Genomic DNA, 23,868 nt, shown 5'->3' on the forward strand with positions numbered 1-23,868 from the left:
GTTTGCACCTCCCCCCATGAGTTATCTTTTGGACCTTGTCCTTATTTTTTAATTTTAGTCAGCTTGTTAGTTGATTAATGAAAAAGAGAATAGAAATTAATTATGGCATATGTGGTGCCAGGTATGGAAGTGAGGGCATCATATGTACACGTCCTATAAGAGAAAGAGACTAGCTCAGATCTGCTTTACTGTTCATGAAGCTTTCTGGATCTGATTTGACTGATTTTACATCTTTTAATTCTTTTACAGAAACATTCAGAAGTCATGCTGTTTTCTCTAATATATCTTTAACAACTTCCCCCAAGTTTTGACATACTCTCATTTCAAGTATCGTTTAGTTAAAATAGACTTTTTTTTTTACTTTCCTGTTTAACTTCTTCTTTGAATAACAGATAATTTAGAAGCATGATTTTTTTTTTTTTGGAAGGGTGAGGGTGACTGACAAAGTAGAACATGTACACAACCCACACACAGGGTTCAAGTCCTGAGTCCCCAACTACTGGGGGAAACTTCATGATTGATGGAGCAGTGCTACAGCTGTCTCTTCATCTCTCTGTCTCTCATTATCAAAAAATATGGCTACCAAGAAAGGTAAAGTTGTCTGTCAATGCCCATATTCAGTGGGGAAGCAATTACAGAAGCCAGACCTTCCACCTTCTGCATCCCACAATGACCTTGGGTCCATACTCCCAGAGGAATAAAGAATAGGAAAGCTATCAGGGAAGGGGTAGGGATACAGAGTTCTGGTGGTGGGAATCGTGTGGAGTTGTACCCCGCTTATCCTATGGTTTTTGTCAGTTTTTTTTTTTTTTATAAATAAAAATTTTAAAAAGAAAGAAAGGTAATTTTTTTTTTTTTTGGTGTATGGCACCAACATAAAAGACTCTGAGGTGGGGGTGGGGAGTGTTCAGGTCCTGGAACATGATGGCAGAGGAGGACCTAGGTGGGAGGTTAGAATTGTTATGTGGGTGGTCCAGGAGGTCGCACAGTGATAAAGCTTTGGATTCTCAAGCATGAGGTCCTGAGTTCAATCCCTGGCAGCACATGTACCAGAGTGATGTCTGGTTCTTTCTCTCTCCTCCGATCTGTCTCATAAATAAATAAAGGGTTAAAAAAAAAAAAAGAATTGTTATGTGGAAGACTGAGAAATGTTACACATGCACCAACTACTGTATTTTACTGTTAACTGTAAATTATTAATCCCCCCAAGAAAGGGAGGGAGGTAAAGGTGCACAGATATTGAGCCCCAGTAGTAACCCTGGAGATTAAATAAATAAATAAATAAATAGTACTCGTTTGCCACATGCAAAACCCAGGTTCAAACCCAGCACTCACTACACTGAAGGAAGCTTCAGTGCTGGGGTCTCTCTTTCTCTCTTGTCCTCTTTATCTTTCTGTATCTTTAAAAGTAAATGCTGTTTGAATTGTGTATTTTCCCAGATATTATAATGTAGTTTATTTTTAATTTAATTTAATGCTGTGTAGATAAAAAAAATATCCTGGCTGCATTCATACCTTCTAAAGTCATTGAAATTTCTTTTATTGTCAAGGACATGGCCATTTTTATAAACATGCCATACATATCTGAAAGGGAAATGTGATTTGAAGGCATTGGTTACTAAAGTCTGTAAACAGCAATGAAGACAAAGTTGTCTGTCAACCCCCATGTTCAGTGGGGAAGCAATTTGAGTGTTCAGTATTCTCATTGACTTACTGACATTTTGCATTTTTGTATCTTTTCCTAAGATACAGGTATTTAGGGGGTTGGGCGGTAGCACAACAGGTTAAGCGCATGTGGTGCAAAGAGTATGGACTGGCCTAAGGAACCCGGTTCGAGCCCCCAGCTCCCCACCTGCATGGAGGTATTTTCACAGGTGATGAAGCAGGTCTGCTGATGTCTATCTTTCTCTCCCCCTCTCTATCTTCCCCTCTTCTCTCCATTTCTCTCTGTCCTATCCAACAATGATGACAGCAATAACAACAATAATAATAATAACCATAACAATGATAAAAAAGAGCAACAAAAGGGAAAATAAATAAATAAATAAATATATAGGTATTTAAACGCCTGTGATATTCATGGAGTTTTCATTTCCTCTCTAACTTAGTCCATTTTGTTTGTGTCTTTACATAGGTGAGAGAGGAGGGCAGACTCCTCTGTAACAAGTCTGAAGAACTGCTCCACCAAGCACCCCCTCTCCTCCCCTCTACTATCTGCTGGGAGCAAAAGCCCACACGACTGACTATCTTTCACCATGTGCTGACAACACAACTACAGGATGGAAAGAGACCTCAGCGGGGCCACTTAACCACAAAGCACTTTTCACTCTCAAAGCAAACCCTCCCTTGTGGTCAACAGATTCAAATTCACTGGAGACACACTCAGTGAGTGTCTCTTTGAAGAAGAATGGAACTCCGGCAGAGTAGAAAAATGCAGTTCCTCACAACATGTACTTGCTCAGTAATGTTTTTGTGAGTGAAAACAAACGAATGAGTGATTCAGACACAAGGAAACTCTGGTTTACACAAAGAGAACTGAATTTTATCTTCCCCCCCTCTCCCTGTACTAGGATCCCACAAATGTGTGATTTCGCTGCTCTTGGGCCAACTTTTTTCATTCATTTGACTTGGGGAGGGGAAGGAATGCTTCCCCAGATGCTGCAGCACTCCCACCACAAAGCAGATGCTCTAACAGGTGAGCTATTTCCCAACCCAAAACTTTATCTCTTTTTAAAAAATTTTATTACATTTAGTTATTAGATAGAGACAGCTGGAAATGTTGACAAGACTATAAGATAAAAGGGATACATTTCCACACAATGCCCACCCCCAGAGCTCCATATCAAATCCCCTCCCTTGATAGCTTCCCTATTCTTTATCCCTTTGGGAGTATGGACCCAGGATTATTGTGGGATGCAGAAGGTGGAAGGTCTGGCTTTTGTAATTGCTGTAAATGCTGAACATGGGTGTTGCCAGGTCTATCCATACTCCCAGCCTGTCTCTCTCTTTCCCTAGTGGGGCAGGGATCTTCTCTCAATTTTCCTCTGTCTCTACAGAAGAAGAAAAAGAAGAAGAAGGAGGAGGAGGAGGAGAAGGAGGAGGAGGAGGAAGAGGAGAAAGAAATTAAAAAGTAAAAATGGCTGCTGGGAGTGGTAGATTTGTCATGCAGGTACCAAGCCCCAGTGATAACTCTGGTGGAAAAATTAATTAATTAATTATTGAGCTAATTAATTAATTTTAAAAGATAGTAGTGGAGGTCATGATGTGTTTTCTCCTGTACTATTAATACAACACCTAAACCCATGGAAGCTGGCTCTGGGTGGTGAGGAGTAAATATGATAACCTATGTTCTCAACCAAGTGCATCACCACCTGGCCCCATGAGGAGTAAGTATATATTACCTTGGTCTAGAGCCACTCTTTTTTTTATTGTTGTTGTTTGTTTTTATTTTTTTATTTGGTATTAATATTTTGTTTCAAGATTGTAAGATTACACGGGGGGGGGTGTAGATAGCATAATGATTATGCAAAGAGACTCTCATGCCTGAGGCTTCAAAGTCCCAGATTCAATCCCCCACACCACCGTAAACCAGAGCTGAGCAGTTCTCTAGTTAAAATAAATAAATAAACATATACAAGAGTGTAAGATTAAAATGTATAGTTCTACACCACACCCACCATCAGAGTCCTGTATCCTCACCTGTCTGGAGCCACTCTTAACCTGCACCTCTGTTGTCTGACCTGTCTCCTGGGTCCAACATCACCCAGCAGTCCTGTACAACAGGTCCTGCTGGATGCTTTTCATTGTACATAAGCATTGAGGAAGTTACAGACAAACAACTTTTCAACTAGCACTTCTCAGTCAAGTCAGTTCGCTGGGGTTTTCACTGAGCATATTTTTCCACACTGTAGCCCAACAAACATCACACAGCCTTGAGAATGCATGCATGCATTCCTGTTTAATGCAGAATGCAAAGGAGTGGTTTTTTTTATTTTTTTATTTTCAGGGTTATCCCTAGAACTCAGTGCCAACCATTCTCGGCAGCCATTTCTTTTCTTCTTCTTTTTTTTTTTTTGGTCACCAGAGTTATTGCTGGGGCTCAGTGCCTGAATCCACTGCTCCTGCTTTTTTTTTTTTCTCTCTTTTGTTGCCCTTGTTGTTTTATCCTTGTTGTGGTTATTATTGTTGTTGTTGTTGTTGTTAGACAGGACAGAGAGAAATGGAGAGAGGAGGGGAAGAGAGAGGGGGGAGAGAAAGATAGACACCTGCAGACCTGCTTTACCACCTGTGAAGCAACTCTCCTGCAGGTGGGGAGCCGGGGGCTCGAACCGGAATCCCTATGCTGGTACTTGCACTTCATGCCACCTGCGCTTAACTCACGCTACTGTCCAACACCCCTTTTTTTTTAACAGATGAAAGAAATAGAGAGAGAGAAGGAAAAAGAAACAGAAAGAAGAGACAGCACTGCTGCACCTTCCTCCCATGCAACAGTGTGGAGTTGTACCCCTGTTATTTTATAGTTCTGTAGACCAATATTAAATCATTAATAAAATTTTAAATAAAAATAGGGGGAAAAGTATCCTGTTATCTCTCACTTTTGTTTTCTTATTTTCCTAACAAACCATGCCCATATTTCTTAATAAACATATATATATATATATATATATATCATTTGCTTATCTATTAGAAAAGAGACAGTGAGAAGTTGAGATGAAAGGGGGAGTTCAAGAGGGAGAGAGAAAAAGAGACATTTGCAACACATAGAAGTATGTACTCCACTGGGTGTGCCACCATCCAACCCCTAAACTTTCTTTTTCACAAGACCTACTGATGGAGTTCACATCTAGAATACCTATTTTGCTACTCAGACAAGAGCCAACACAGTTTTTCAGGAAGGGAACTCACAACCCCTGGTGACCCCATTAAGTGCTCACAAAACAGATGGATTGAACTTCAATCATTCAGTTTCTTCAGCCAGGAAACAATGAACCAGACTTGCATTTGATAAATGCAATTTGACAAATCCCACTGAAGCAATAACATGTCTTTGAGTAATTAACAGTGTCTAAGTGACAGGTATTACAAGGTCAACACAACTTAAGCCCCAGATATGTGGAGGCGAAGGTGAAGTCTAATTGGAGAAGTTTAATATTCACACTTGCTTTCTCCTTGTGAGTGAGCTGTTGTCCTCTCCAGTGTCACTATTTGCTGTGACTGACATTCTACCCAGCTCCTCCTCAATCTGGACAAAGTATCATCCCAAGGTGTATTGTATCTCACATACAAACTCTCAATGCACACTTATACAAACCCATAGCCATAGCCACATACTTCTCTCCCCCATTTCTCTCTCTCTCTCTCTCTCTCTCTCTCTCACACACACACACACACACACCTAGCACCCTATCTCACTATCTCTGGAGGCCACTCACTGACTCAGAAGTTCACCAGATAAACAACTAGGTGTACTGATGAGAGTGCATATCTACAAGAAAATACTGGACCTCCATGTCACCGAACATCTAAGCTCCTCTAGAGGAGAGTCAGAAACAATCCCAAGGAGCCAACTCCCTCCTCCTGTCATTACAGATACAGGTATTGCATCCTTGGGGGATGAAGTCCACTCCCCCCACCCCACCCTCACCTCCCAAGAGCACCAGAAACCGACCAGCCAACCAAGGTTGAGAGGCCTTACTTGAGGTTTAAGGACATATGTTAAGTAGAGGATAGAGTGAATGCAAGGTACAATGTATCTACTGAGAAACAGCTGTTGCTTATAGTCTCTGCAGAAGGGAATTAATTGTAGGCTGGGAAAAGCAGCAAGAGTGTATCTTTCACTGACTATTTTGAGGGATACTCAAGTTGCACAAAATATATTCCATTCAATGAATAGATGACTACTCAGAGAATCTGTCTTTTTAGAATAACAGTAACAGTGAAAAAGCATAGGGCTGATAACTCCCCTGAGAGGTCAAAAGCACCAAGAAGAGACAGTACAGAGATGTGAAGCCTGACTGAGACATGTTGGAACCTGTTGGCTGAGTTGGAAGAGAAGAAGGAGGAGAAAAAGGAGGAGATATTCATATCTCTCAGATGAGTGGGAGCAAATGACAATTGGAAGGGATGGGTGATGGCAGGAACCTTGGCAGCATTTCACTGTTGCTTATTCAGAAAATTGATCCAGGACAACCAGGGAAGAATGTAAATGCAAGTACAATCTGGGGTGTCTGCTAGACCACATGGCTTATCATGTGCAAGACCTGAGTTCAAGCCCCAGCCCCCACCTTCAGGGGTAAGCTTCATGACTGATGAAGCAGTATATAGGTGTCTGTCTCTTTACCTCTCCCTCACTCCTCTCTTGTCTTTCTTTCTGTCTCTATCAGAAAGTGAAAAAAATAGTCATAGGGGCCCAGGAGGGAAGATGGCGGACTGAGAAGCTGCTAGTGGCTTGAGCTCTGATCACATCTTCTGGAAACGGTAGGATTTTCTGCCTTTAGTAAGCCAGTCAATAAGGGGTCCTAGCGGTGACACCAAGGAGGTGACTATAACTTAATTTGGGTTAAGAATTAGAGTAGAGGTGGTGCGGACTAGCGGGCGGGCTGCTCCAGACTTCCCAGGCGGCAGTGGGCAAGGCGGGTGCACCGGGCACTGTCCTCAGCCCGGGAAGGCGGCTCCTCCGCCGGTTGCAGAGCGCTGCTGGGCGGCCGGCAGAGGACTGGAAGGGAGCACTGTAGCTCGGGGGCTTTCTCTTGGGAGTCTCCGGGGACCACCACAACCCTGAGGGCGGATCCGAGGACAACCTTCAGTACAGCTCTCATTGGGTCAAAAGGACTTGGAGCTAGTTTTCATCTTTGAGAAATCCTTTAAAAAAGCTTCGGGGAGGGGGGGTTTCCCGGAAGATGGCGGACTGAGAAGCTGCTAGTGGCTGAGCTCTGACCACATCTCCTGGAAACTGTAGGATTTTCTGCCTTTAGCAGGCCAGCCAATAAGGGGTCTTAGCGGTGACACCAAGGAGGTTACTATAACTAAACTTAGGTTAAGAATTAGAGTAGGGAAAAAAGGGTAAAAAAAAAAATTTTTTTTCTCTTCCTTTTAATTTTTAAGCATACCTCCTTCCCGGCCGCCCCCATAACCAGTCCCTGGGGACCAGCTCCTAGCAGGGGAGGGGAGCTCCTTTTCTTTACCAAATTCCTGCCCCATCAGGGAGTATCATTAATTCTAAGTCTATACCCTTCTGAAACCTCTGGCCTTTTTTCTCTTTCTAAGTAGCCAATCCCCCCACCTCACCCCACATAGCTAATTAAATAATTAAACATAAATACAAAAAAACCCTTTCCTTTCACTGCCCTTTTATGACTGTTCTTTTTCTTATCTTTTTCTTTTTTCTCTCTCTCTCTTTCTTTTTTTTCTTTTTCTCATTCTTGTCATCCCTTCTTCCTTAATACTACAGCTTCCAAAGTCAAAAAAAATCCTACAGCCCCCAACCCCCACACCACAGTGTGCTTTTTTGAATTCACTGATACACATTTGGGAATTTCCTTTCACTGCTCTTTAATTACAGCTCTTTTTCTTATCTTTTACCTTTTCTCTCTCTTATCTCTGTCTCTCTATTTTTTTTTAATCTTGTCATACACTTCTTCCTTCTTCTTTGCCGTTCTGAATTTGTGAATTATTTTGGGGAAGAAATCTGACTCAGAGTGGACTCTCTGTGTGTATCTCTGCTCTAGTTCCCTTTACCCTCTTGTTACCACTAGAAATATACAGTGGATAGTAGATTTGCATAACTGTCTATTCTTGCTATCCTTTCCTTCTTTTCTCTTTCTTCACGGGGATTTGGTTACTATTTTTTCACGGATTGGAGAAATTGTTTGGCTAACTGGTAACAATTAAACTACTTCAATACTTGCTTCAGTTGCTACTGTAATTCCTGAGGTTGGTGAGTACAATTGTCATAAAGGTATTTAGTGCAGTGTTACTTGTACTCAAGACACAACAACTGAGGAACAACAGAGCATAAAAAAAAAGGAAACACATAAATCAAAAAAATGGGTAGATCAAAAACAAATAAAACTGCTACTCCAATGAATGAAGACAAGAGCCCAGAAGAAACTACAAATCAGCCAGAAGTAACCATAGATAAGAAAAGTATGCAAGCAATAATAAACTTATTAATCACAGAAATGAAAACAACATTGGAGGAAAGGAATGGCAGTATTAGGGAAACAACAGTTGAGACCCCCAAGGAAAATACTGACTATCTTGAGGCAATTAGAGAACTGAAAGCTGAAATAGCTGTAATGAAGAAAGAAGCTGAGGCAAGGGAAAGCAGACCAACAGAAGCAGAAAACAGAATTAGTCAGACAGAGGATGAGTTAGAGAAAACAAAGAAAGAGGTGAAAGAGCTTAAAAAGAGATTGAGAGACACTGAAAACAACAACAGAGACATATGGGATGATCTCAAAAGAAGTAACATTCGTATAATTGGCCTGCCAGAGGAAGAAAGAGAGGAAGGGGAAGCAAACATTCTAGAGGAAATAATAGAAGAAAACTTCCCAGACCTGAATAACAGAAAGGACATCAAGATTCAAGAGGCCCAGAGAGTACCAAACAGAATCAACCCAGACCTGAAGACACCAAGACACATCATAGTCACAATGAGAAGTACTAAGGATAAAGAAAGGATCCTAAAGGCTGCAAGAGAGAAACAAAAAGTCACATACAAGGGAAAACCCATAAGATTATCTGCAGACTTCTCCACTCAAACTCTAAAAGCCAGAAGGGAGTGGCAAGATATCTATGGAGCCCTGAATGAAAAAGGGTTTCAACCAAGGATAATATATCCTGTTAGACTTTCATTCAAACTAGATGGAGGGATCAAAACCCTCTTAGATAAACAACAGTTAAAGGAGGCAACCATCACCAAGCCGGCCCTGAAAGAGGTTCTAAAAGACCTCTTATAAATAAGAACATCACTATAATACTTGCAATATTATATGTTTGCAAAATCAGAGCAAACAATTTTTTTTGAACAATGGCACTACAATACATTAAATCATTAATATCAATAAATGTCAATGGCTTAAACTCACCCATCAAAAGGCACAGGGTGGGGGGATGGATCAGAAAACATAACCCAACCATATGCTGCTTGCAAGAATCCCATCTGTCACAACAAGATAAACACAGACTTAAAGTGAAAGGATGGAAAACTATCATACAGGCTAACGGACCACAAAAAAAGGGCAGGAACAGCCATTCTCATCTCAGACACCATAGATTTTAAATTAAATAAAGTAATAAAAGATAGGCTAGGACATTACATAGTGATTAGAGGATCAATCAGCCAAGAAGACTTAACAATTATTAACATCTATGCACCCAATGAGGAACCATCTAAATACATTAAGCATCTACTGAAAGAATTTCAAAAATACATCAATAGAATTACAATAATAGTGGGAGACTTCAATACCCCACTCTCACACTTAGACAGATCAACAAAGCAGAGAACCAATAAAGATACAAGAGAATTGAATGAAGAGATTGACAGACTAGACCTCTTGGACATTTTCAGACTCCTCCACCCCAAAAAACTGGAATACACCTTCTTTTCAAATCCACATAACACATACTCAAGGATGGACCACATGTTAGGCCACAAAGACAGCATAAATAAATTCAAGAGCACTGAAATCATCCCAAGTATCTTCTCAGACCACAGTGGAGTAAAACTAACATTTAACAAAAAACAGAAAATTATTAAAAGACACAGAATTTGGAAACTAAACAACATGCTCCTTAAGAACCACTGGGTCAGAGACTCACTCAAGCAGGAAATTCAAATGTTCCTGGAAACTAATGAAAATGAAGACACAACCTATCAAAATACTTGGGACACAGCTAAAGCAGTAATGAGAGGGAAACTTATAGCCATACAATCACATATTAAACACCAAGAAGAAGCTCAAATGAATGACCTTACTGCACCCCTCAAGGACTTGGAGGAATAGGAACAAAGGAACCCTAAAGCAACCAGAAGGACAGAAATCACTAAAGTTAGAGCAGAAATAAACAACATCGAAAATAAAAGAACCATACAAAAGATCAATGAAGCCAAATGTTGGTTCTTTGAAAGATTAAACAAAATTGACAAACCCCTAGCCAGACTCACCAAACAAAAAAGAGAGAAGACTTAAATTAATAGAATTGTAAATGATGGAGGAGATATCACAACTGACACCACAGAAATCCAGAGAATCCTGCAAAACTTCTATAAAGAACTATATGCCACCAAGCCAGAGAATCTGGAAGAAATGGAACAATTCCTAGAAACATATGCCCTTCCAAAACTGAACCAAGAAGAACTACAAAATCTAAATGCACCAATCACAGACAAAGAAATTGAAACCGTTATTAAGAATCTCCCCAACAACAAAAGTCCGGGACCAGATGGCTTCACAAACGAATTCTACAAAACTTTCAGGAAACAATTAGTACTCATACTTCTCAAGCTTTTCCATAAGATTGAAGAAACAGGAATACTCCCTTCCACCTTCTATGAAGCCAAAATCACCCTGATACCAAAAGCTGATAGGGACAGAACAAAAAAGGAAAAGTACAGACCAATGTCTCTGATGAACATAGATGCCAAAATATTAAACAAGATCTTGGCCAACCGGATACAGCAACATATCAAAAAGATTGTTCATCCCAGGATTCATCCCAGGAATGCAAGGTTGGTTCAACATCCGTAAGTCAATCAATGTCATTCACCACATCAATAAAAGCAAAGCCAAAAACCACATGATTATCTCAATCGATGCAGAGAAAGCCTTTGACAAAATCCAACACCCATTCATGCTCAAAACTCTACAAAAAATGGGAATAGATGGGAAATTCCTCAAGATAGTGGAGTCTATATATAGCAAACCGACAGCCAACATCATACTCAATGGACAGAAGTTGAAAGCATTCCCCCTCATATCAGGGACTAGACAGGGCTGTCCACTGTCACCGTTACTCTTCAACATATGGAAGTTCTTGCCATAGCAATCAGGCAAGATAAAGAAATCAAAGGAATACAGATTGGAAGGGAGGAAGTCAAGCTCTCACTATTTGCAGATGATATGATACTATACATAGAGAGACCTAAAGAATCCAGCAGAAAATTACTGGAAGTTATTAGGCAATATAGCAAGGTATCAGGCTACAAAATCAATGTACAAAAATCAGTGGCATTTCTTTATGCAAACACTAAATCTGAAGAAGAAGACATCCAGAAAGCACTCCCATTGACTGTTTCAGCAAAATCAATCAAATACCTAGGAATAAAGTTGACCAAAGAAGTGAAAGATTTGTATGCTGAAAACTATGAGTCGCTACTCAAGGAAATAGAAACTGATACCAAGAAATGGAAAGATATCCCATGCTCATGGATTGGAAGAATAAATATCATCAAAATGAATATTATCCCCAGAGCCATATACAAATTTAATGCAGTACCCATCAAAGTTCCACCAAGCTTCTTTGAGAGAATAGAACAAACACTACAATCATTTATCTGGAAACTGAAAACACCTAGAATTGCCACCCTACTAGGGAAAGAGAGAGGAAGACTGGGAGTATGGACCAACCAGTCAATGCCCATGTTCAGCGGGGAAGCAATTACAGAAGCCAGACCTTCTACCTTCTGCAACCCTCAATGACCCTGGGTCCATGCTCCCAGAGGGATAGAGAATGGGAAAGCTATCAGGGGAGGGGGTGGGTTATGGAGATTGGGTGGTGTGAATTGTGTGGAGTTGTACCCCTCCTACCTTATGGTTTTGTTAATTAATCCTTTCATAAATTAAAAAAAATCCGCAGGAAAAAAACAAAACAAAAAAAAATAGTCATAGGGAACAGTATGGTATTGTCATGCAAGCACAGTAATAACCCTGATGGAAGGGGGGGAGAGAGAGAAGAAGAAAAAGAAGAAGAAGAAGGAGGAGGAGGAGGAGGAGACGAAGAAGAAGAAGAAGAAGAAGAAGAAGAAGAAGAAGAAGAAGAAGAAGTTGAAGAAGAAGTAGAAGAAGAAGGGGAGGAGGAGGGGAGGGGAAGGGAAAGGAAGGGAAGGGAAGGGAAGGGAAGGGAAGGGAAGAGAAGAGAAGAGAAGAGAAGAGAAGAGAAGAGAAGAGAAGAGAAGAGAAGAGAAGAGAAGAGAAGGGAAGAGGAGGGAAGAGGAGGGAAGAGGAGGGAAGAGGAGGGAAGAGGAGGGAAGAGGAGGGAAGAGGAGGGAAGAGAAGAGAAGGGGATATCCTCACCAATGTATCCTGGAACCTCATCTCTACAGAGTCCTACCTCCACTAAAGAAAGATAAAAATAGTTTGGGGGTATGGATCCACCTACCAGAGTCCATATCCAGTGCAGAAGTAATTAAAGAATCCAGACCTTCCACCTTCTGCACCCCATAAAGGATTTTGGTCCATACTCCCAGAGGCATAAAAAATAGGAAAGTTCTCAGTGAAGGGGGTGGAACATGAAACTCTGGTGGTGGGAATTGTGTCGAATTGTAGCCCTCTTATCTTAAAATCTTGTTAGTAATTATTAAATCACTAAAAATGTTTTAATAAAAAAAGAACAATGTGACAATCAAATATGGCTTCCTACTCAGAGCAAATCAAAAGTCATTGGTGTGATATAAAGATAGCAGTGAGCGAATGCTAATTATTACCTACATGCTGGGCAGTCACTGTACCAAAAGTTTACTATAATTTTCCCACAATGCTATGAGCTAAGTAGCACACCATCATTCTAATTTTATAAAAACAAGGCACATAGATTATTGGAATCTTTCTCAGAGCCATGATTGGGACTCTGCCAAGGTGGCCAATTCTGTCTGGGAAAAAGACTCTGTCTTCACTACTCACTGGCCTTGAGTTTAGCCTCCACATCAGTAGCCCATAGGATCTCTTCTGTCCTAATGCTGAGAGCTAAAAATTTAAAAATTCAGAAGGGAAGAATGAAAGGAGAGGGTCTGGTCAAAGCACACTTGGTTGGTGTACTGCTTTGCCACATAAGAGACCCAGGTTCAAATCCAGTCCCTGTGGTACTGAAGGAAGTTTTGGTATAGTGATCTCTTTTCTCTCTCTTTCTGTCTCTCTCTCTCCTCTCTCCTCTTCCTTCTCCCTTGCCTTCTTCCTCTCCCTCTCCCTCTCCTTCTCTCTCTCCCTCTCTCTCTCTGCCTTTCTCTCTCACTTGCATCCTCTTTGTAAGAATAAAAGAGAGAAAAAACACTAGTACAACCACAGGACCTTTGGAATACAACTAAAATATACCTACTAGATATCTACAAAATGAACCCCAACTCTTCATCTGCACTACCTCAGCCTTTAGGTTCATGATTAGTTAACAATTTGTTTGTCTTTGAATGTAAACTCTCTTTCAACCACCAAGTTCCAGATGCTAGCAGGATGCCAACCAGACTTCCCTGGACAGACAACCCCACCAATGTGTCCTGGAGCTCTGCTTCCCCAGAGCCCTTCCCCACTAGGGCAAGAAAAACGCAGGCTAGGAGTATGGATCGACCTGTCAACACCCATGTTCAGTGGGAAAGCAATTACTCCCAGAGGGTTAAAGAATAGGAAAGCTATCAGTGAGGGGATAGGATACAGAGTTCTGGTGGTAGGAATTGTGTGGATTTGTACCCCTCTTATCCTATGGTTTAGTCAATGTTTCCTTTTTATAAATAAAAAAATTAAAAAAGAATAAAAGAGAGAGACTGCAACAAGACAGACCTGTGCACCTGTGTCTGATTTGGCATGCTCAGGCTGTGTGCCTGTGCTCCTCTATTTTAAACTCCTCCCCCATAATTTTCTCAGCTGAAAAATGTGAATATAGTACAACCAAAGTACTTAATCGTGTGACGGTAAAGGTAAAGCTTGCACAGGACCCAGGATAGATACAGAGACCCCAGAAAGCACTCCATTCACCTTTATGCCTGCTATGATTTTTGGACATAAGATTTGACTGCAGAGAATTTCAGTTTAGAACTATTTAGGTTTTGTTCCTGTTCCCTCTGCCTATCATGATGGTTATGTTCTGCTAATGGGTCTGAACCCCAAACATGCCACAATAGGAAGGAGTGAGAGAGACAGGGACCTGGAGAACCAGGTTCACTTATTTTATTTGTTTATTTATTTGCCACCAGGGTTATCGCTAGGCCTCAGTACCTGCACAACTCCACCATTCCTGGTAGGCATTTTTATTGATAGAAAGTGAAAGACAGAGAAAAAAGGGAGAGAGAGAAAGCTCTGCAGCACAGCTCTGTGGTACATTCTTCTCTGTAGGAAGTAGTCAGTTCCCGAAGTGGATCAAGACTTATGGAGTTGTCACAAAGAGCCCACAAATCACAGGCCACTTTTCAGATGTTTCCAACTTGGCCTGACAATGACTGCCACCCCTTAGAAGGATCTCTCCTTAATGAGAGGGTGAGTTCAAGCCCTGGGCTCAAAATACAACAGGAAGCAGGAAATACCAGTTGCTTTCAAAGTGCGGTCAAAATCTGCCCTGGAGCTTCTCTGGTTTCACATCCACACACAGAAGAGCCACAGCGCACACTGCACTGCTGGTGACCAGAGTGACGCGGGAATGAGAGCCTGACCCCATGCCAAAGCAGTGCTCCAGCAGCTTTGCCCACTTGTGGGGAGAGCAGTACTCTTTCAGATATGCTAGTCACCCCCCAAAGAACACTTGCATCCTGAAAGTATTGTTTAACAAATGTCCCAGTGAGAGCAACTAAATTTTGGTCAGGTCTGAGTTAAAGAAATGACAGTATAAAAAAAAAAGTGAAAAAAAAAGAAATTGTTAATCATTATTAAACCACTAATAAAAACTTAAAAGAGCTGCACCCTACTAGGGAAAGAGAGAGGCAGACTGGGAGTATGGATCGACCACTCAACGCCCATGTTCAGCAGGGAAGCAATTACAGAAGTCAGACCTTCTACCTTCTGCAACACACAATGACCCTGGGTCTATGCCCCCAGAGGGATAGAGAATGGGAAAGCTGTCAGGGGAGGGGGTGGGATATGGAGACCGGGTGGTGGGAATTGTGTGGAGTTGTACCCCTCCTATCCTACGGTTTTGTTAATGTCTCCTTTCTTAAATAAATAAATAAACAAATAAACAAACATAAGAGAAGGGCTGGGCAGTGGTGCATCTGGTTGAATGAACATGTTGCAATGTGCAAGGACCCAGGTTCAACCCCTAGTCCCCACCTGCTTTGTGAGTGATGAAGCAGGGCTGTAGGTATCTCTCTGTCTCTCCCTCACTATCCCCCCCTTTCCCTCTTGATTTCTGGCTGTCTCTACCCAATAAATAAATAAAGATTCAAAAAATTTTAATGTTTTTAAGAAAACATAAAAGAAAAAGAGAGAGGGGGGAGTAAGGGAAAGACACCACAGCACTAAGGCTTCCTCCAATATGATAGGGGCCAGTTCGAACCCAGGTTGCACAGCTGATAAAGCAACGTACTATCCAGGGGAACTATTTTGCCAGCCCTTGATTGATTCTTTTACAATGAAAGTGAATTCTAGTGTGTGTGTGTGTGTGTGTGTGTGTGTGTGTGCGTGTGCGTGTGCGTGTGCGTGTGCGTGTGTGTTGGCATAGATTTTTAAATGAGAAAAGTCTTTTAAGGTGTATATAAAAGCTTCATAGAGCAACATCTGACGGGACTGGTTAGTCTGACAGAGTCTGGCACACCCAGCCAAAGATATTCTCCTGATCTTCAGACTGTGTTGATCTAAACTGTAGGTTCTTCTCTCCAGAAGGACTCTTATGTAAAAATGCCCCTTTTGTATTTTCCTTATGACTCATACATTTGAGATTGAATTATAAATTAGCACATTGTACCAATCCTCAGCCATCTTTCCCCACCCCCACCTTTCATTTAATTCCATCATTTTATGTATTACGAGATATAAACATTATATATATATGGAGAGAGAGAGAGAGCACAGGTGAGGTTCAGTGAGTGAGAAAAGATAAAAACATCAGTCATGAGGCTGGCAGATGATTGACCTCATAAAGTGCACGCATGAGTACCTGGGTTTGAGCTCTAAGCCACCACATGGGAGTGTAATGCCTTTCCTTCTCTCTCTGTCTTTTCTCTCTATCTATCTCTACCTTTCATCATCTATCTAGAGGAAAGAAAAGAATGGCTGCTAGGACCAGTGGAGACTCCTAGGCACTGAGCCCCAGTGGTAACCCTGGAGAGAAAGAAGAGAAAGAAAGAAAGAAAGAAAGAAAGAAAGAAAGAAAGAAAGGAAGGAAGGAAGGAAGGAAGGAAGGAAGGAAGGAAGGAAGGAAGGAAAGAGAAAGAAAGACATAAACCACTACTTGGTCTATATGAAAATCCAGAAGAGTCTTTGGCAACAGCTTCTGCTTACTAAGTCAAGAACTGATTCAGACAAAAGAATTCTCTGTATACTATATTTCATCTCTACTTTCTTTAATTTATTTTTTTTGTCAACACTAGGCTTCAACACTCTGGGCCAACTTTCTCACATAGATAGTACAGGGGCAGGGGGAGAGACAACAAAATGCTGAAGCTTCCTCCAGTGTAGTGAGGGCTGGGCTCAGACCTGGGTGAGCTCCCTGGCCTGCTCACTCTACCTCTCTTTTTATTATTATCTTTATTTATTGGATAGAGACAGCCAGAAATTGAGAGGAAAGGGAGAGATAGTGAAGGAGAGAGAAAGAGAGATACCTGCAACATTGCTTCACCACTCACAAAGCTTTCCTTCTGCAGGTAGGGAAGGGGGCTCAAACTCGGCTCCTCATGCATTATAATATGTGCACTCAACCAGGTGTGCTACCACCCAGCCCCTCACTTTACTTCTCTTTAAAGAAGCTATTGGTCCAGGACTCGGGCAATAGCGCAGTAGGTTAAGTGCACATGGCACAAAGCGCAAAGACCTGCTAAGGATCCCGGTTCGAGCCCCCGGCTCCCCACCTGCAGGGAAGTCGCTTCACAGGCGGTGAAGCGGGTCTTCAGGTGTCTATCTTTCTCTCCCCCTCTCTGTCTACCCCTCCTCTCTCCATTTCTCTCTGTCCTATCCAACAATGACGACATCAATAATAACTACAACAATAAAACAACAAGGACAACAAAAGGGAATAAATAAACATAAAAAAAATTTTAAAAGAAGCTATTGGTGTATGAAAGGCAAGTAGCCTAAGTAAGGAGCTATGCACACCAGGCCCATCTGAAGGAGTCATTAGACCATAGGCCACTCTGACTTGGCCAAAGTCTGTCTCTGGCCTGCTACAACCAGCCCAGCCAGGCTCAGTCACTAGCCTTGGAATAGGACTGTCCTTACCCTGTCCCTCAGTCCCCACTGAGCACTCACCACACTGATTCCATCATTGAGCAGGGCCTCCCCAAAGATCATCATGTAGAGCGGCTCATTCACCCGCGCCTCCTCAAACACAGCCAGCACGGCCACAGGGTCTACGGCAGAGATCAGGCTGCCAAACAGCAGGTTCTGAAGAAGGTTGACATCACCAAGGCCAAAGGCTTTGATCTGGCAGATGAGGTAGAGGGAGAGGCCAATGCCAAAGGCGTTGATCAGGGCCCCCAGGCCCGCCCACCACAGGATGGAGCCAATGTTCTCGAAGAAGGGCCGGGTGGGCATAAAGTAGCCACCCTCCAGAACAATGGGTGGCAGGAGGTACAGGAAGTAGATGCTGGAATCCATGACCGGAGGTGATTTATGGTCGGTACCAAAGATGATGGCACCCACCAGAGCCCCAACGATAATGAGGAGGCAACTCTCAGGCATGAACCCAGGTAGTCTGTGGTACAGATGGAAGCCTGGGAGAGAGCAGAGAACCGAAGTTAGAAAATTGTTCTGGCTTTTTCCAAGAGTGGGAGCTACTCTCAGCCTTAACTCAACTTTCTAGCCCTTTTCTCTACTCTGGCACCATCTTCTCAGACAATATATTTATCCAACTCCATGTTAGCTATCAAACTCAAGCAAAAAGTACAGTAGCCGTGGGCCTCTAGGAACATGCCTAAAATGGATTTCCTAGCTTCCTTCCATCCCAACATCCCTATTCTCATGTGCTCTATTCCTATTTTGGGGTTCCAGTTCATTAATAATTTTGTCCTGCTTATATCTTGCTGTCTTTCAGCCACCAAGTTACAGAAGCTATCATGATTCCATCCTGACTTCCCTGGACAGACAAATACACCAATCTGTCCAGGAACCTCACCTTTCCAGAACCCTACCCCCACTAGGGAAAGACAGAAACAGGCTGAGGCTGTGGATCCACCTACCAATACCCATGTCTAGCACAAAAGCTATTACAGAAGCCAGACCTTCCACCTTCTGTACCCCAAAAAGAATTTTGGTCCATATTCCCAGTGGGAGAGAAATGATAAGAGGAAAGATGTCCAGAGGGTTCTGAACTCCAACTCCATCAGGACCCAGAGAAAGAAGAGGAAAAGGGGAGGGACATTTGAATGTAGTAATAGGTGTATGTGTGAACTGGAAAGGAAGAAAAGATGAGACTTTTAAAAACTGGCAAACATAGAGTGCCAGGTGGTGGCACAGCGGGTTAAGCGCACATGACCTGAAGCCCAAGGACCACTGTAAAGATCCTGGTTCGAGCCCCTGGCTCCCCACCTGCAGGGGGGGGGGGTCACTTCACAGGTGGTGAAGCAGGTCTGCAGGTATCTATCTTTCTCTTGCCCTCCTCTCTCCATTTCTTACTGTCCTATCCAACAACAATAACAACAGTACTACTAACAACAATAATGATAAGAGCAATGATAAACAACAAGGGCAATAAAAGGAGGAAAAATAGCCTCCAGGAGCAGTGGATTCATGTTGCAGACAGTGAGCCCCAGCGATAACCCTGGAGGAAATAAAAAACAATTTTTTAATTTAAAATTTTTAAAATAATTAAATAAAATAAAAACTGGCAAACATATACAAATATAGACAAGTAGTTGTAGAAATAATAGCCAACCCCTATCTGCACCCTTAGGAGAACTGCTGTAGCTTATAATAGAGGGATTAGGGATTCAGAGCCCTGGTGATAGGAACATGTGGAGTTGTACCCCTGTTATCTTTTAATTTTGTAAATCAATATTAAATCACTAATAAAAATAAGTAAGTAAAAGAAAAGAAAAAGTAACAAATGAAGGAAGGAAGAGGATGGGAGGAAGGGAGGGAAAGAGAGAGAGAGGGAGGAGATAGGCTCCTGAAGCAGTAGATTTGTCCTTCAGGTACTGAGCAGCATATGACCCTGGTTGCAAAAACAAATATATAAAAGTAAAACTCAGGAGGAAAGGCAGTAGTGCAATAAGTTAAGTACACATGGCAAAAAGCATAGGGGTCCCAGTTCGAGCCCCCAGCTCCCCACCTGCAAAGGGGGTCGCTTCACAAGCAATGAAGCAGTTCTGTAGGTGTCTATCTTTCTCTCTCCATTTCTTGCCCTCCTCTCTCCATTTCTCTCTGTCCTATACAACAACAACAATGACAACAAGGGCAATAAAAATGGGGAAAATGTCCTCCAGGAATAGTGGAACCATACTGCAGGCACCAAGCTTCAGCAATAACCCTGGAAGCAAAAAAAAAAAAAAAAAAAAAAGTAAAATTTATATGGAGTCTATCTCAGTCCCCTCAACTTGGACTTACTCCAAGTTTACTTCACATCCCTCTCCACCAAACAAATTTTTTAAATGTGCATTCTCAGTTTTGTTTTTCATAGTTAAAACTCATGGCATTATGTCTGGTCAGTCACATCAAATGGAAACATGTCAACTTCTCCTGACCCCACTTTCCATGACCTTTGCCTTTTTGTTCAATCAGACCCCTCCTCCCACAACTCTCCTTCACTGCCCCTAGTGTTCATTATCTTATTTCAGTTTCTGCAGCTATTACCTTTTTTTATTTTTCTTTTTAAATTTTTTATATTTACTTTTTCTTTTGTTGCCCTTGTTGTTTTTCATTGTTGTTATTGTTATTGATGTCACATTGTTGGACAGGACAGAGAAAAATGCAGAGAGGAGGGGAAGACAGAGAGGGGGAGAGAAAGACAGACATCTGCAGACCTGCTTCACCACCTGTGAAATGACTCCCCTGCAGGTGGGGAGCCGGGGCTAGAACTGGAATCCTTACGCCAGTTCTTGCGCTTTGCGCCACGGGTGCTTAACCCACTGTGCTACCACCCAACTCCCGGCTATTACCTTTTTTATAATGCCTTCCCACTCCTCAGTGGAATTGCTGCATCACCGTCGTGATGTCCGGTTCTCACCCTCAACCCTCCAGCCCATCCCTCATCCTGCTACCAGATGATTTTTCCCACATCATGTGCCTCTATCCATCTCATTTCCCACCTTGGATTGAAGGCACACAAAGCATCTCCTGGGTTTACATTCTAGTTTTTTAAAATTTTTAAGGATTCATAAGAAAGACTAGAGAACTGCTCGTCTCTGGCAGACAGTGCCTCAGGGGATCAACCTGAAGCATCCGGGACATCAGGCAGGCAGGTTTGGTGCTCTGACACTGAGCGATATCTCATCAACCTCATCCCTTTTTTTACTTTAAAAAAAATGCATTTATTGATTAAGTGAGAAAGAGAAGACCAGAGCTTCACTCTGGCACATATGATGCTGAGGATGAAACTTGGAATACCACCATTCTACTACCTCACCCAGACACTCATGGATTTAGGAATGAGTATATCTGAAGGGACTAGGCAGTGGCACACCAGTTAAGTGCACACGTTATCATTCACAAGGACCCAGGTTCAAGCCCCACCCTCCCCATCACCACCAGTAGGTGGTAAACTCTGTGAGCAGTGAAGCAGGTCTGCAGGTGTCTATATTTCTCTCTCCCTTATCAATTACTCTGTTCTATCAAATAAAAATAGAAGAAAAAAAAAAAAAAGGAAAAAATGGCCACTGGGAGAAATGGATCTGTAGTGCTGTCACTGAGCAGCAGGAACAATCCAACAGTCCTTGCACACTATAATGTGTGTATTTAACTAGATGTACCACCACCTGCCCCCCTATTATTATTTATTAATTTAGGGAGAGAGAGAGAGAGATCACAGCATGAAAGCTTCCTTCAATGCAGTAGGGGCAAGACTTGAAGCTGGCTGGAGCCCAAGGCAAAGCAGCACATAATTTAAGTGCTGACCCGGCTACTACTACTTTTTTTTTTCCTTCACCGGATATAAACCTATAAATCTGTGAGAACTATTGTGGTTATCTTTGGGAGTTGTACTTACCTTTGGCAATAAAAAATAAAAGAATGAGAAGATTTGTTAGGCATCTGTAAACCAAGGTCAATTTTTTAAAATATTTATTTATTCCCTTCTGTTGCCCTTGTTTTATTGTTGTAGTTATTATTGTTGTCACTGTCAGATAGGACAGAGAGAAATGGAAAGAGGAGAGGAAGACAGGGAGGGGGAGAGAAAGACAGACACCTGAAGACCTGCTTCACCACCTGTAAAATGACTCCCCTGCAGGTGGGGAGCCAGGGGCTCGAACCAGGATCCTTACTCCTGTCCTTGTGCTTTGCGCCACATGCACTGTTGTTAAAATTGGGAGGCTCTAGCTGGCCGGGCTAGCTTCACGGGCGGGTAACAGAGACGACCAGAGACGTACGGCTGGGCAGGGAAGCTGTATTTCTTTATTCAGGAACAACGATTCATAAACTAAACCAAACTAATCACCAAACAGAACTCTGTTGCCTTTTTCCCCCACGACGGCGCCAAGCACTCTCTAACTCTGCAACTCTCCAACTCTGGAACTCTGGAACCCTCTCGGGGTTCCTTGGGGTGGGGCCAAGCGGGCCCACGAAATTAGCAGGACTGATCCAATTTTCTTGGCGGGGGAGAGCTAGAACAACACAATGTAAAGCATACAACAATTCCCCTTTTTCTTTTTAACTAAATGACTACAGTATCAAGGGTGTGGGGTGAACAGAAACCTATATCGTACAGGCATTTTTTAAAAAAAGAAACTGGCACAAACATGGAGAAACATATAAGCAAGTAACAAGAACCAGTGTGCTGCCAAGGGAAGGCCTGAGGGGGCCATATTTTGCCTCTGTGGGCAAAACTTTATCAGCTTAAAAAAAAACATTTCTTGCCTCTGGGGGGTGTACTTGTCTTGACAGGCATTTGCATGGGGGTGGGGAATGGCCTAGAGTCCCAAAGGCAGCTGGCTGCAATACTTACTATGAAACAAAACTTATTAGCATAACCATAGCACAATCTAACGTTTCTAATAGAGAAGGAATTTGTACATATCAACAACGTCTTTTTAACCTTTTGTTACACCCATTCAAGATGGAGACACACCCTAGGTGTGTGCAGGAAAGGAAACCTCAGGCATGAGAATAATTAGCATAGCCATTGTGCGATCTACCATTTCTAATAGAGAAGGTAATGGAGAGTTTTACATATCAACAAGTCTATTTAACCTTTTGTTTAGACCAACTTAGTTAAAATATATTGATTGTTAACTAATTTTACCTCAGACTTTAAATGTAAGTTAATTTTATCTTTATGAGAATTATGTTGAAAACCTTTTTCATTTAACTTTCACTAGTAAGAATTTAGCCTTAAAGTTACTGTTTACCAAACTTTAAACACACACACAAACATGGTCATTAATGCACAAGGAGAGAAACCTTTGTTACGAAGACATGTCATTTTAAACACGAATTTAAATCTGTATTGTCTTAGTTGTTGGGGGGGGGTCACCATCTGGAGATGGCTTCCTGCGCAGCTCCACTTCAAGGAATTGCAGGTTGCGATCTCTGTGTATTCCAGCTTGTCTGCCTTCAGACTGGACTGGCAGCTGGGGATCTCGGCCAGCGTGTCCAGTTTTGGCAAGGAGCCGGGGGTCCGGGAGGTCCGGGATCGTTCCAGAATTCATAGCACGAGGGTGGGCGGGCCAGCCTTGTAGAAGGCGTGGGCCTAGGTGCCCAGGGGTGGCGGCCATGATAGGCCGCCGCAGCCCTGCCCCATGGCCCTGTCATATCTGCTGCCCTGCTCGCAGTGGCTGAGCAGCGAGCCAGGCGGTGGAGAGCCGGCTCTTGTGGGCTGGCCTCGGGCTCTTGTGTGTTGGCCTCGGGCTCTTGTGTGTTGGCATCGGGCTCCAGCGTGTTGGCATCGGGCTCCAGCATGTTGGGATCGGGCTCCTGTGTGGTGGCATCGGGCTCCAGCATGTTGGCGTCGGGCTCCTGTGTGCTGGCGTCGGCCTCCTGCGGGCTGCAGGGCTGCGGGGCTGCGGGGCTGCGGGCGCGGTGCGCGGGGTTGTCTGGGTGCAGCCGGCTGGCTGGCTGTTCCACCAGGTGGAAAAGGCAGCTCCGCGCCTCGCCTCTTGCCCACTGGCTCTTCCCAAATCCTCTGGCTGTTTTGAGTTCGCCCAAGCGAGTGGAAACCACAGAGTGGTCAAGAGATAAATGTTCCAGAAACAGCAAAACAGTCTCGTGAAGAAAGAGCAGAGGCCTTTGGAGATCTCTTCACAAGCAGAAGAGAAGGCCATAGTACATAGGTAGCCAAATTGTCTTCACTTATCTGAGAGATTCGCAGGTCAGGTCCACGTGGACACCATTTGTTGTTAAAATTCGGTGGCTCTAGCTGACCGGGCTAGCTTCACAGGCGGGTAACAGAGACGACCAGAGACATACGGCTGGGCAGGGAAGCTGTATTTCTTTATTCAAGAACAACGATTCATAAACTAAACCAAACTAATCACCAAACAGAACTCTGCTGCCTCTTTCCCCCGCGACGGCGCCAAGCACTCTCTAACTCTGCAACTCTCCAACTCTCTAACTCTGGAACTCTGGAACTCTGGAACCCTCTTGG

The 23,868-nt window shown here is 42.8% G+C and overlaps 1 protein-coding gene across 1 annotated transcript in view; it reads right to left on the reverse strand.

Moving 5' to 3' along the window:
* The window catches only part of SLC9A4 (solute carrier family 9 member A4), an 87,887-nt gene that overhangs the window by 57,024 nt on the left and 6,995 nt on the right, over positions 1-23,868 (reverse strand). The window contains exon 2 of the mRNA XM_007532153.3: positions 17,385-17,848. Coding sequence (XP_007532215.2) covers positions 17,385-17,848 — 464 coding nt within the window. The remainder of the gene's footprint in view (positions 1-17,384; positions 17,849-23,868) is intronic.

Source organism: Erinaceus europaeus, chromosome 3, assembly GCF_950295315.1.
Source record: "Erinaceus europaeus chromosome 3, mEriEur2.1, whole genome shotgun sequence".
NCBI lineage: Eukaryota > Metazoa > Chordata > Mammalia > Eulipotyphla > Erinaceidae > Erinaceus > Erinaceus europaeus.